General features: G+C 47.5%; 1 protein-coding gene across 1 annotated transcript in view; it reads left to right on the top strand.

Moving 5' to 3' along the window:
• The window catches only part of LOC141161492 (carboxypeptidase O-like), a 421,709-nt gene extending 410,847 nt beyond the window's left edge, over positions 1 to 10,862 (top strand). Inside the window, exon 11 of the mRNA XM_073646335.1 lies at positions 10,477 to 10,862. Coding sequence (XP_073502436.1) covers positions 10,477 to 10,751 — 275 coding nt within the window. The 3' untranslated portion in view covers positions 10,752 to 10,862. The remainder of the gene's footprint in view (positions 1 to 10,476) is intronic.
• The last annotated feature ends 1,790 nt before the right edge of the window (positions 10,863 to 12,652 follow it).

Here is a 12,652-nt window from a genome sequence, read left to right as displayed (position 1 = left end):
ACGCCAATCGCTACAAATTCCAGATGAGGCACAAAAACAGCAGGTGCTTCAACGGATATCAAGTGCTCCTTTAAGTGGGCTCTCCTCCACATCAACTTCAACATCACAAATACTCCAGTCCTCAAAGGTGTCACCCAAATCGCACTTGCTTCCTCACAGCTCCCAAATCTCCAGCTGCCCGTCTGAGTATGAGGTAGAACAGATGGTTGAGTCTGCAGAGCTGTTTACTCATACTATAGCCTGGGAATCAGAGGTCGACTCCAGCGCTTCTGTGAATCCAGACGAGGAAATGATCTGCACTGATGCCCAGAATCTTTATGAGTCGGATCCAGGACCAGACGCAGAAGGTTCTGACCATAATGTAGACCCTCATTCCCAAACTGTAACTCCTGTTGGTGGAGACAATGAGGAAGACGATGATAAGACTCAAATACCTGATTGGAGCGACAACTTTAGTTTTTTGTCAGGGCAGGAACAGGTTGGCTCTGAGGACGACGGGTGTGATAACGCACAGGGTGATGATGATGAGGTCGGAGATCCCACTTACTGTCAACCCACAGTCAGCCAAGAGATGAGGTCAGCAGAGGAGGTGGAGGAAGATGCTAGTGACGACAAGGTCAGGTTGCGCCTTCCTGGACAGAGACGTAGTACTGGAAGCACGTCAACAACTGCATCCTCAAACACAACTCTGCCTCTCACCACAAGTCGTGGTGGCTCTTCAGGTCGCATGGGTGCTAAGCCTTGCATAGCCTGGGCATTTTTTCAGATCGATAAAGATGACCCAACTCGTGTTATCTGTAACATTTGTCAGCAAAAGCTAAGTAGAGGCCAAAAAATACATAGTTTGAGTACTTCATGCATGAACCGGCACATGGACATGAAGCATAAGTTGCAGTGGGAAGCTCAGTGAGCTACAATGCGGCCTAGCCGGCCGGGCCAATCACCGTCTGCCATATCTTGTGCATCCGCGGCCTCTTCATCCTCTGTGACTGGGGGAACAGCAGTCACACCTGTTTTGGGGCGCAGACCTGCCACCTCTTTACCCGCAACAGCCAGCGTGATTGGCAGGTCATCATTTTCTTTGGAGGTGGTAACACCAGCTGGTGTTGAGCGCTGTCCGACATCGATAGCACCACCTTTGGATCAAGGCAACCTAACATGTCCGCCTGCATCTTCCTCACAGACCGGCAGTTTGCCGGGGACACCCTTATCAACCCCGTCTAAGCACAATAGCCAGCCCTCGGTCCCTCAGATGTGGACAAGTAAAAGACCATTTCCTCCTAGCCATGAGAAAGCTAAGAGGTTGAATTTCACCATCTGCAAGCTCTTGGCTACAGAAATGCTGCCTTTCCGCCTGGTGGACACAGAGGATTTTCGAGACCTTATGTCCGTCGCAGTGCCCCAGTACCAGATGCCCAGTCGGCACTACTTCTCAAAGAAAGGTGTGCCTGCGCTCCACCAGCATGTCGCACACAACATCACCGCTTCTTTGAGAAACTCTGTGTGTGACAGGGTGCATTTCACCACAGACACTTGGACGAGTAGGCATGGACAGGGGCGTTACATGTCGCTGACTGGGCACTGGGTAACTATGGTGACAGCAGGACAAGGGGCTGCTGTCCAAGTCTTGCCGTCCCCACGAGTTGTGCGTCAATCCTCTTTATGTCAAAGTTCCTCCACTGCTTCTGCCTCCTCAACCTCCTCTCGGTCTTCCACCTGCACCCAAAGCCTGTCTGGTCATGCCACAAGCTTTCTAACTGCGCAGAAGGGATCCTGCACACCTCCTTACTATGCTGGCAGTAGGGCTCAACGTCATCAGGCGGTTTTTACATTGAAATGTCTGGGAAATGTGAGTCACACAGCTGAGGAGTTGTGGTCAGCTCTGGAGAACCAATTTCATGAATGGTTGTCTCCACTGGACCTGAAACCAGGGAAGGCCGTGTGCGACAATGCTGCAAACCTGGGTGCGGCCCTTCGCCGGGGCAATGTCACACACGTGCCTTGTATGGCTCACGTGTTGAACCTGGTTGTCCAGCAATTTTTAGCCCACTATCCCAGACTAGATGGCCTTCTGCAGAGGGCATGGTCGCTGTGTGCTCACTTCCGCCGTTCGCATCCCGCAGCTCAGCGACTTACATCTCTACAGAAGTCGTTGGGCCTGCCACTTCACCGGCTAAAATGCGATGTGCCTACCCGGTAGAATTCAACTCTGCACATGTTGCAGCGACTGTGGCAGCACCGACAAGCCCTGGTGCAATACGTTCTGACGTATAGCCTGGGCCAACGAGATTCAGAGGTGGGGCAAATCACGCTGGAGGAGTGGTCTCAGATCAGGAACCTATGCACCCTTCTGCACAGTTTTGAAATGGCGACGAAGATGTTTAGTGCTGACGATGCCATTATCAGCATGACTATTCCGGTGATTTACATGCTGGAGCACATGTTAAACAGAATTCGGAGTCAGGTGGTGGCACAAGAGGAGGTGGAGGAAGTAGAGGAGGAGGAGTTGTATGCGGAAGGGCTAACATCTGCAAGGTCCAGACGGTCGGCAGCACCAAGGCGGCAGGCATGTGAGGGTGGGGGAGATGGTTTTACCAGGGCGCATGGTAGCAGCCAAACTAGTGAGGAAGGTGCAGGAGCCCAGGAAGAAGTGGAGGACGAACTGATGGAAGACTCATCAGATGAGGGAGACCTTGATCACATTTCTGTTGTGTGAGGTTGGGGGGAGAGGACAGAGGAAGGAAGCATGATTGTTACCTCGCCACCAACACAACAGGGACTTGGTGCTCCTGGATGCGCAACACACATGAGTGCCTTCTTGCTGCACTACCTGCAACATGACCCTCGAATTGTGAGAATTAGAAATAATCCTGACTACTGGGTTGCCACACTGTTAGATCCCCGGTACAAAAGTAAATTTGCAGAAATTATTCCTGCCATAGAAAGGGATGCACGCATGCAGGAGTATCAGCAGAGACTGTTGCAGAATCTTACATGTGCTTTTCCACAAAATACCAGTGGTGCACGTAGTGAATCTCACAGTTCCAACTTGCCAACCGTGGGACCGTCAAGTGTTCAGCACTCAAACCGTAACAGAACCACAGTATCTGCTGGTAACATCAATTTTGCGGAATCATTTCACCACTTTTTTAGCCCATCCTTTGCAAGGCCACAGGAGACAAGAAGTCTGACACATAGTCAACGCCTAGAGACGATGGTACAGGAGTATCTCCAAGTAAACATTGAAGCCACGACTGTGTCACTGGACCCTTGCTCTTTTTGGGCTTCCAATCTGGATAAATGGCCGGAGCTAGCCACTTATGCCTTGGAGATCTTGTCATGCCCCGCAGCCAGCGTTCTGTCTGAACGTGTGTTCAGCGCTGCTGGTGGTGTGCTGACAGATAAGCGCACGCGGCTCTCCACTGATAATGTAGACAGACTCACGTTCATAAAGATGAACAAATCATGGATCCGAAACGACTTTTCTACCCCTGTGTCATCCTGGGGAGAGTAAAAGCTTGATGATTGGTTAAAATCACCCTACCAACCGTTTTAAGCTTTCAAATTACTAATCATGTTTATCTGTATCTTGACTGGAAAATAATTTGGGCTTTGTAGCAGTGTGCAGCACTGATCCTATTAGGCCATCTATAATAAGCTTCACCAGATTTAAAATTAAAAATAATTTTTAGCTGCATCTAGCCCGGAAAATAATTTTGGGGCTCCGAGATGCGCAAGACACATAAGTGCCTTCTTGCTGCATTACCTGCAGCATGACCCTCATATTGTCAGAATTCCAAGTAATCATGACTACTGGGTTGCCACACTCTTAGATCCCCCAAACTTTTCGATCAACCTTTTCATTTTAATAAAGACCAAAAAAATGGTCATTTTTGAAATTATAAGCATTAGCAGGTTGTTAGAAACTGAAATCAAACAGTTTTCAACTCAAAACTTTATTCTAGGTGATGTTACATTTTCACATAGGACCCCTTGTTCGAAAGGAGCTTCTGAACTCTCTCGTCCATTGAATTTGTCAGGTTTTGGATGGTTTCTGCTTCAATTGTTTTGCATGAGGACAGAATACCCTCCCAGAGCTGTTGCTTAGATGTGAACTGCCTCCCGCCATCATAGACACTCCTTTTAATGATGCTCCAAAGGTTCTGAATGGGGTAGAGGTCAGGGGAGCATGGGGGTCACACCATAAGTTTGTCCCCTTTTATGCCCATATCAGCCAGAGATGCAGATGTTTTATGTGCAGCATGAGATGGTGCATTATCATGCAGAAAAATGATCTTGCTGTGAAATACACGGTTCTTCTTCTTGAACCATGGCAGGAAGTGCTGTTTGAGAAAATCCACATACATTATGGAGTTCATCTTTAGCGCCTTCAGGGATCCTAAAGGGGCCGACAATCTCTCTCCCCATGATTCCAGCCCAAAACATTACTCCACCTCCTCCTTGTTGGCGCTGTAGCCGTGTTTGCGTGGCGTGTCCATCAACCAGCCATCCTCCACTCCATTCATCTGGACCATCGAGCGCTGCACGGCACTCATCCGTGAACAAAACAGTTTTGAAATCAGTCTTCATGTAATGTTTGGCCCACTGGAGCCGTTTCTGCTTGTGTGAAGTGGATAGAGGAGGTCGACAGGATGGCATATGCACAGCTGCAAACCTCTGAAGGACCCTGCATCTTGTTGTTCGGGGGACGTTGGAGGCACAAGCAGCTTCAAAAACTTGTCTGCTGCTATGACAAGGCTTTTTTGCCGCTGCTGTTTCAACCTGACGTAATTGCCTGTAGGAAAGAGTCCTCAATTTGCCCTTATCAGCACGCACACGTGTGTACTGTGAATCAGCTACATACTTCTTGATTGCCAAGACACTTCATCCTGATCATCGCACAATGTTGATTGTAGTCATGCCTTGACCTAAACACTCCACAATTTGTTGCTTCTCAGCAGCCGACACATCCTTTTTCTTTCCCATTTTGGCAGAAAATGTAGGCTGCTTAATAATGTGAGAGAGCCTTCTTAAGTAGTCTTGCCTTTCATTGGACACACCTGCCAAACTAATTAGCACAGGTGTCTGCAATTGCTTACAGTGATATAAAGAGCCCTGACACACATCACCATCAATGAGTTTAACTGACAAACAAACAAATTCTTCCCTTATCACTCCTAAACACTTTTTGCATAATAATTTGGAACGCGGTGTACATGTGCTTTTCCACAAAACACCAGTGGTTCACGTAGTGAATCTTACAGTTCTAACTTGCCAACCGTGGTCTGTATGGAATTGTTCAATAAAGGGCCCAAAATTAAGATAACATAGATGGGAGAGGTCTCTATGAATAGGAATTCCTAAGTATTTGAAACGCTGTGAGGGCCAGGCAAAGGGAAAGTTGGACTGGATGGAATCCTATATGGATTTAGGGAGGTAGACATCGAGGGCCTCAGACTTCGCTGCATTGATTTTAAAATTTTACCATGTAACAAAGTGATCTATTTCAGCCATAACAGCAGGGATGGATATATGTGATTGAGTGATATATACTAGGACATCATCAGCAAATAGAGAGCACTTGTACTCGGTGCCTCCCACCTCAATCCACCTAATATTGGGGTTATGGCGAATTGATGAGAGCAGGTGCTCCGTCACTAGGATGTATAAGAGAGGGGACAGAGGACATCCCTGCCTTGTCCCATTGGTGATTGTGAAAGGTGATGAAAATGTTCTGACGCACCCCCTGGGCCTTGGGACACCCGGAGCCGGACCCTTTTTGGTGGATGCTGGTGGTTGTAGTCTTCGTGGCGGCGATCCGGTTCCGTGGCTCAGGGCGGTCAAACCAGTGGCGGAACTATTTATGTGGTTTTGATGTTTAAATGTCCGACTACGCCACCCGTGGATTGCGGTCAGAGTGAACCGCCGCTACAGGGCAGACCGCTAAGGCTGGTGTTGTGGGTGCAGCAGAGCGTAGCATAACTCCCCACGGGAGGAGTATAGCCTCAGGGCAGTGTATGCGGAGGATGGGGGTGATGGTGCAGGGCAGCAGCAGTAACGACACGGAGTCAGTGATGCAGTTCAGGGCCTTTACTCACAGTTCTTATTATCCAGACCACGTCTGCAGGTAACGGCTGCCCACGTCGTACTGTGCTCACCAGGTGAGGGGCTCAGACAACTCCCAGATAACTTTGGAGCGCTTCACAGGACCCCCTTTGTGTGTCCTTTGTCTGGCCTTTCTTACCAACACTTCTGTCCGGCTGCCTCGGGCCTCCTCTTGGTAAACTTGGCGCCAGTTTCCCTGACCCTATGTGGTGCCTTCCTAGCGGGTGGAGCAAGGGGCTGCGCCACATAAAATGTCAGAGCCTCCGGTTTCTAGCTGAGGGTCGTTTCCTGCCTCCACTAGTTCGGGGACCGGTCTCCCCCTTTGGCCTGACCCCTCCACGTAGGTGGATTCGGGCGTGCGGTGGCGACTCGCCCGTCCGCACCCCTGGGATCCCTTCATTCCTCGTTCCTGGAGCCTTCTCCGCTCCTCTTCCTTCCTTCTCCCTCTTGCAGGCCTGGGCCTCTGTTACTAGGCCCGCCTCCGGAGCAGAGCTCATGCAGAGCCCCTGCTCCCTGCCACTTCTGCTCAGACTTCTCTGCACTGAACTAAGATGGTGCCCACCTTTTATACTCCCTTCTCAATGCACCCAGGAACTGCTTCCTCCCTGCTCCTGCACTGCAGGGTTCCCCTTCCTCAGTGTTCCCTCCCCCCACTCCAGCCAGGGACAGGGACTGTCGTGCCCATCTCAGGGGCATATTGGTCGCCCTGCCCCACGGCAATGTGGTGTAATGCATGCAGGTGTCGGGTCCTGATCCACACTCCATCCTTATCTGAGAGTGAGATATCACACCTCTGGGTGAGGTGCAATACGTCTGTAGCAACCGAGCCCTCGGTGCTACAGTTCCATTTATCTTCAGCCTAGGTGACGTATTGTGATACAGGGCCGTGATTTTGGCTATAAAAGGGTCCCCTAGACCCCTACCCCAAGCTTTTTAAGAGAATCATATATGGCGTGCCAGGAGACTCTATGGAATGCTTTCTCAGCATCCAACGAGAGTATCTACTTACAAATTTTTAACTGCATCTAGCCCAGGAAATACTTTGTGCCTAGTAGCAGTGTCTGCTAGTCAGCGGATTATCCCGGCTGTTAAGCAAGCTACACCACCTGTAGTTTGGACACTTAATTTTTTCAAAGGAAATGCTTCGGGACCACGGGATACTTAGTGAAGAGCATCAGGAGGCACCCCAAGGCATAGGGGCTGGGACTGGCACTAGGATGCCTTGCGGTGGACAGCCGAGCTCGATCCTTATAAAAGCTTTTTAACTGCAGCAGCTTTAGTGGACGCTACTGGAGCTGGAATTACGCGGCTGCTGGCATGAGACTTGCCCTCCAATAGATCCTTGTAAATGGATTTAAAGTGTATTCATTCAAATTAGAGGGACAATTTAAATTAAAAAGCTTAGAGCTGCCTCCACCACAGGGGGGCTCTCTCGACCCACCAGCGGACAGGCACCAGTATTGGGAGAGGGGGGCTGGCCGTCAGAGTTCACTGCGGCTCTGGCACAAACCCGGCGACACGGAGGTGGCACGGGCAGGAGCGGACTGGCCGTCTCGGCTTCTCACTTTTTGGATTTTAGAAGGGCATGACATGCCTATATCTGTGTCTCCCCCTCCTTTTACTCCTCCACCTCTTTTCTTTTCGCATGACTATATGTACTTGTCACTTTTCCATGTGTTAGTTGTGTCTTCTGAGCAGTTTGTCAGCTTTTGGACACCTTTGAAGGTGTTTTCTATGTGTTTCTATGTGTTTTTGTTTGCCTGCCATTGGTTTTAACGGTGTTCGAAGGAGTTCGACGAACAGTTCGACGAACAGTTCGGCGAACACACGGGTGTTCGACGAACCGAACCGAACTCGAACACTACGGGGGTGGCTCAACACTAGTGGTTACCCCCGAGTCTCTGCACCCCTCCAATCAGGTGGAGGACCTCCAGTTGTCTCCTGAATCCACCAGTGTGCTACCTGATAACAAACGGAGAGAGACTTTCCTGTGTGCTGTTCCTGGTACTTCACCCACTTCATCTGTTGCTGAGGATGGCTTGATATGAGGAAGCATCCTAGTCACCGAGATGATGAGATCTGTTTCGTTTCCTCTAATGGACAGAAGAGGTAATCCTCTTGAACAGAAGGATTGGCCTCCAAATTCTCTGCAGAAGACCCTTGCTGGCTTAAAGAAGAGGGGGCGTAAAGGGGAGGATACTGTAACATTCCTGGTGGCGTGCTTGCATAGTGCAACACCACCCACTATGCATGACTGCAATCTTACCTGTCAGTCCAGCCTGCAAATCTTGCTCCCGTTCATGCTGTGTGCATGTCTCTTGACTGGCTGCTTAGGGCGGCGGCCCGGTTACTTCCTGATTCTTATAGCTGCTGTGGGCGCACCCCTAATGCGTCTCCAGCCTATTGCTGTGAGTCACTGGATATTTAAACCCCCTCCACCCAGTAGGAGGTGCCTGAGCAACACTAACATTCAGTGTGCTCCTTGGCTCTGAAGTTGCCAGGTCCAGTTCTGCTTCTTGTCTGTTTCCGCCATCTCTGGGGGCTGCATACCCAGACCTGTTATCTGTGACTTCTTGTCCGTTTCCGCCATCTCTGGGGGTTGTATACCCAGGCTCGTTTTTGTATCTCATTGCAGTAGCAGTTCCTGACTGAACTGTATCCTAGCCTGTTTGTATCCCAGCCTGTTACCTGTTTGTCTCTATGTCCGTGCCTTCCCTTTTCCTGCAGTATCTGATCCTGCACCTAACTCCTACTCGTTGTCTCTGTACTTCTGTTTTTGAGTCTTGTGTCCACTCGCTACTTCATGGGAAGTACCTTGTGTGTATCTGGTTCTGCTTGTCCCTTTTCCCTTCCTCTGTATCTTCTTGTATTTTCCAGTCTGTTCCATGTGAATAGAGCCTTGTCCTCTCTGCCTTGTCCACCGCACCTGCGGTTTCGCTCCGCTCTGTCTTGCCCACCGCTCCGGCGGATTCTCTCTGCTCTGACTTGCCCACCGCTCCGACGGTTTCCCTCTGCTCTGCCTTACCCACCGCTCTGGCAGTTTCTCTCTGCTCTGACTTTCCCACCGCTCCGGCGGCTTCTCTCTGCTCTGCCTTACCCAATGCTCCGGCGGCTTCTCTCTGCTCTGACTTGCCCACCGCTCCGGCGGCTTCTGTCTGCTCTGCCTTGCTCACCGCACCAGTGGTTTCCCTCTGCTCTGACTTGCCCACCGCTCCGGCGGCTTCTCTCTGCTCTGCCTTGCTCACCACACCAGCGGCTTCTCTCTGCTCTGCCTCGCTCACCGAACCAATGGTTTCTCTCTGCTCTGCCTTGCCCTCCGCTCCGGCGGCTTCTCTCTGCTCTGCCTTGCCCACCGCTCCAGCGGTTCCACTCTGCTCTGCTTTGTCCACCGCACCTGCGGTTTCTCTCTGCTCTGCCTTGTCCACCCCTCCGGCGGTTCCGCTCTGCTCTTCCTTGCCCACCGCACCTGCGCTTTTTGCTCCGCTCTGCTTGCTCACCGCACCAGCAGTTCCTCTCTGCTCTGCCTTGTCCTCCGCTCCGGCGGTTTTGCTTTACTCTGCTTGTCTACCGCATCTGCGGCTCTCTACCTGTCTCCCAGTCTGTACTGGACCCTATCCAGCCTGCGCTCCAACCTGCTAGTACCTCCTGGTCTGCACTCCAGCCGTGCTTGCTAGTGCCCACCTGTCTGCCTACCAGCCGTGCTTGCCAGTGCCCACCTGTCTGCATACCAGCCGTGCTTGCCAGTGCCCACCTGTCTACATACCAGCCGTACTTGCCAGTACCCACCTGTCTGAATACCAGCCGTACTTGCCAATACCCACCTGCCTGTATGCCTGTCTAACCTGCCTATTCCTGCATTCCCCGGTGTGGGTCAACAACTGTGACCGGGGTCTGACCTGCAGTCGCACCTGCTCGGTTCCTCCTTGGTCCACGGAGTCGACTAAGCCACCGTGCAACCTTGGTCGGATCGGGTTGATACTTAGTTACGCCCCTCCAGGCACTCCTCGGTTCATGGTACAGTGGGATCTCTAATCACGCTCACGCCAGTCAGTCCGGGCGTGAGCTTAACAAGAACACCAAGAGTCTATGCATTACGGTCCATATATGAGCCATCAAATATCAACCATAACCATCAAGCCATCTGAACTTGGCCTAATATAGGACAGGACAGGTTCTCTGGAACAATAGATGCTTTTTTTAACCAGTCTTCGCTAAAGGGAAAATAAAACTGAACAGAATTCAGAATTATATAAGAATGTATAAAGTTAAATTTCTCATTGAGTTTAGTAAAAATCTATTGCGGGTAACAAAATGCAGACTATATTTTGTGATCACATTATAATGAACATTCTATCACTCTTTACATTGTAGATTATTTTGATTCTGGTTCATCCGGTGACTGGGCAACTGAGATTGGAATAAAGTTTTCATATACCTTTGAGTTAAGAGACAATGGTACTTATGGATTTGTACTTCCAGAAGATCAGATAAAGCCCACCTGTGAGGAAACAACAACGGCCATAATGTCAATGGTGGAATATGTCCATGAGAACTACCTTGAAAACAATGCTGTGGTTATCGCGTCATTGTGGTTCAATGTATTTTTGGCAGTTGCCACAAGCATGTACTCTGCACTGAAGCATTAATTATATCAATAATTATTTAAGCTTATTCAAAAGTTTAATGTGTAAAACAAAAATAATCTAACTCTGTACTGTTTATTAAATAAAATTACAATAAATTTGCAAGAAAAAATGTTTGGTGCTTTAAGGAAAAATGTGCATTATAACATTGATTCAGTTTATTTATTTTTAGATTTTTGTGAGTTGGGCCTCATTTTTCTATTACAGAGTCCTAAATCCACTGATTCCTTTTAAAAGTTGAAAAGTTAAACCTTATAGTCCTTCATTTTCTACTTCATGGATCTCAGTGAGTATTGATTTACCATGTTGCTTCTCCTGTGAAGTCTAGGTAGGCTATTTTTCTTTTGTACTATATATTGCAGTATAGTACAAGAGAAACAACAATCACAGGTCCGCAGGTTCAAGACATATATGCGGACTGAAAAAGAAAGTGAAAATTAAAAAGTAAAAGTTTTTAAAATTAATAAAAATTTTAAAAAAATGTAATTGCTCTTCTTTTACCCAGTTAAACAAATAATACATATTAGTTTCCGTAAGTCAGATTTATCAAAATATAAAACGTTTTAACCTATATGGTAAATTGTTAAAAAGAGAATTAAATGTCAAAATTACCATTTATTTTCATTGTTGTCCCTTCCAGAAAAAATACAGTGAAAAACTGTAGTATGCACCACAAATCAGTATCAATAAAAAAGCCAGCTTGACACGCAAATAATAAATCCTTACACAGCTTCACTGACAAAAAAATAAAAAAGCGATGGATCTCAGAAAATGGTGAAACAAGCCATTTTTTTTCTTGCAGTGTTCCTAATTTTTCTTACGCTACTAAAATAGCAAAAATGATGGACCCGATTCATTAAGACTGAAAATTTAGACACCCGTCTCAATGATAGGTGTGCTAGAGTAAGATGTGTCCAATTTGTTAAGAGATGCACTCACTTAAAGAGGTTTTCTCATGGAGAAAGTACATTTTAATTAACAGAATAATTATAACCTTGCAACTAAAAATATGTCCCACAATTGTTGGGTTAAAAAAATGTTCCTGTGCTAAGATAATCTTATAAATGTGCCTCTGCTACAGTATGTACTGAGTAATGGCTATGTCTCAACAGGCAGGAACATGGTCTGCACGTACCACATCTCCTGGGCAGGAGCGGAAGAAAAAAAGAATATACAGACACTACAGCAGGGGATCGCAGTCTATGGTCAGACACAGCCATTACATAGTACATACCTTGGGCACATTTATAAGATTATCTCAGAACAGGAACATTTTATTTTAGCACTTCCAATTGTGGAAATTTTTATTATTCCAAAATCTATTAATAAAATGTACTTTGTTCATGGGAAAACACCTTGAACTAGATGCATCTTACAGTGGTGTGCTGCTCTGCCAGAAATTTTACTCCAGTCCTTGGTAAGCTACAACTTTTTATGAATTTGTTGAGTGCGCTTTACCTCGCCAACTTAGGCAGAGCTTGCCAACACAAAACACCAGAAGTTGCAATGTGCTGTAGCACTGCTGTGTACAGTGCAAGCGATCAGATGATTGCAGGTTTAAATCTCCTAAGGGGACTAACAAATACAGTAGAAAGGGAAAAAAAAAGTTGTTAAAAACATGACAAAAATAAAAGAATGTAAGTTCAAATCACTCGCCTTTTGCCCCATTAAAAATAAAGTAATTAAAAAATAAATAAATACACATATTTGGTATTGTTGCCTTCATAAAAATCCGCTATAATAAAATATTAAAAAAAATAATCCAATTGGTTAACAATGTAACAATAAAAAAAAAATGTAAACCCCAGAATTACGGATTTTTACTACCGTAAAATTGAAATAAGAGGTAATCAAAACTTTGTATCTACACCAAAATGGTATCAGTAAGAATGTCAGGTCAAGGT

This window comes from Phyllobates terribilis, unplaced genomic scaffold (genome assembly GCF_046119375.1).
Source record: "Phyllobates terribilis strain yellow unplaced genomic scaffold, ASM4611937v1 Scaffold_9__5_contigs__length_417890890, whole genome shotgun sequence".
Taxonomy (NCBI): Eukaryota; Metazoa; Chordata; class Amphibia; order Anura; family Dendrobatidae; genus Phyllobates; species Phyllobates terribilis.
Note: the sequence above shows the minus strand (reverse complement) of the source record. Positions and strands in the feature narration are given on the sequence as shown.